The sequence below is a fragment of the Amphimedon queenslandica genome, unplaced genomic scaffold (assembly GCF_000090795.2).
Source record: "Amphimedon queenslandica unplaced genomic scaffold, v1.1 AMPQUscaffold_9685, whole genome shotgun sequence".
In the NCBI taxonomy this organism is placed as follows: Eukaryota; Metazoa; Porifera; class Demospongiae; order Haplosclerida; family Niphatidae; genus Amphimedon; species Amphimedon queenslandica.
In genome coordinates this window covers 1-1,213 of record NW_003550043.1, presented here as the reverse complement: position 1 = coordinate 1,213, position 1,213 = coordinate 1, and the positions used below count along the sequence as shown (strand labels likewise).

Below are 1,213 nucleotides of genomic sequence, written 5' to 3'. Positions count from 1 at the left end.
TTTATAATGATATTCATTGGGATACCGTAAATTGAAAATTTTTCAGGCCACCATTGTGGAAGTATACTATCACTTGCTACAATGGACTGACAGGCTAAAAACTGTCAATTCTACTTCTCCTCGTCACTCCAGTGACTCCAAACAGTTGCAGACCTATGAAAAGAATGCTAAAGGTTGCAATTTTTCACTTTTTGAGGTTATAACTGCTTGCTCTTCTTACAAAATGGCAGAAAGTGTATCAAGCTCCATTGAAAACAGTGCAGCAATGCCTCCACAATGGCGGAATGAAAAATTTTCCATTTACGGTATCCCAATGAATATCATTATAAATCAGAAACGTCATTCATACTTAATAATTCTAATTATACTATCTATTTCTGTTTAGGACAATGGATTATTCCAACTATTAGTGGTCAGTGTTGTCCTCCTACTGCTGCCTTTGCTATTCAAAAGATTTCTAATAATAAAGCTGTCATGTTTGGTGGAGTAGTGCCTAGGGATGATGGTAGAAGTGATATATCTGTTAATACAGTCTATACATGTCAACTGGAGTCTGATACTACAATAGTAAGTTATCTTATTACTGTATGGGATGTATTTATTGCATGGATCAATCATGTTTAGACATTAATACATGTACATACGGGTATAGCTTGTAATTTGAAAAATGTATTTAAATGAGTATTACATGTAGATTTGGTTTAATAATTTATTTTAATGGAAACTGTACAATTATCACTAGTATTAACATAATTATTTTATAATTAAATGGACAAACTCTTAAGTGTAATAGAACAGTGTACATGCATTAATACATTTTATAATATTGATTGATTCATTTTATCTAGCACTGGGAGAGTGTTAAGGGACCAGTAGTACCTGCTAGTGTACAGTGGCCTGTGGAGAGACATTATCATGCTATTACTAGTATCATCAGTGACTCACCTACACTAGTAATGATAGGTGGAGAGGATAAACATGATCAACTAGTAAATGATAGTTGGTTACTGAATACTAGTGAGTACCAGTGGAGTAAGGTATGTGTATAATGTTATTAGTTTAGAGTGTACATGTGTGTGATACAGTGATTGTAGAGTAGTTGTCATGTTAATGTATTGTATTGTATTAATAGCTTAGAAATACTCACTGTGTGCATGTACAGTACATGTACCTAATGCATGTACATGTATATTCCCTTGAATATTTGTAACAT

The 1,213-nt window shown here is 33.1% G+C and overlaps 1 protein-coding gene across 1 annotated transcript; it reads left to right on the top strand.

The window, feature by feature from the left end:
- Positions 1-223: 223 nt before the first annotated feature.
- LOC109590670 (uncharacterized) lies at positions 224-1,095 on the top strand. Its single transcript, XM_020006560.1, has 3 exons — positions 224-305; positions 386-567; positions 849-1,095. The coding sequence occupies exons 1-3, from the start codon at positions 224-226 to the stop codon at positions 1,047-1,049; spliced, it is 465 nt and encodes a 154-aa protein (XP_019862119.1). The 3' UTR covers positions 1,050-1,095.
- Positions 1,096-1,213: the final 118 nt, after the last annotated feature.

Bases quoted from the DNA above. Each gene is read 5' to 3' on its own strand.
- LOC109590670 (XM_020006560.1), top strand. From the start codon at position 224: ATGGCAGAAAGTGTATCAAGCTCCATTGAAAACAGTGCAGCAATGCCT. The intron at 306-385 runs GTATCCCAATGA...ATTTCTGTTTAG, and splicing joins TGAAAAATTTTCCATTTACG to GACAATGGATTATTCCAACT. The intron at 568-848 runs GTAAGTTATCTT...CATTTTATCTAG, and splicing joins TGGAGTCTGATACTACAATA to CACTGGGAGAGTGTTAAGGG.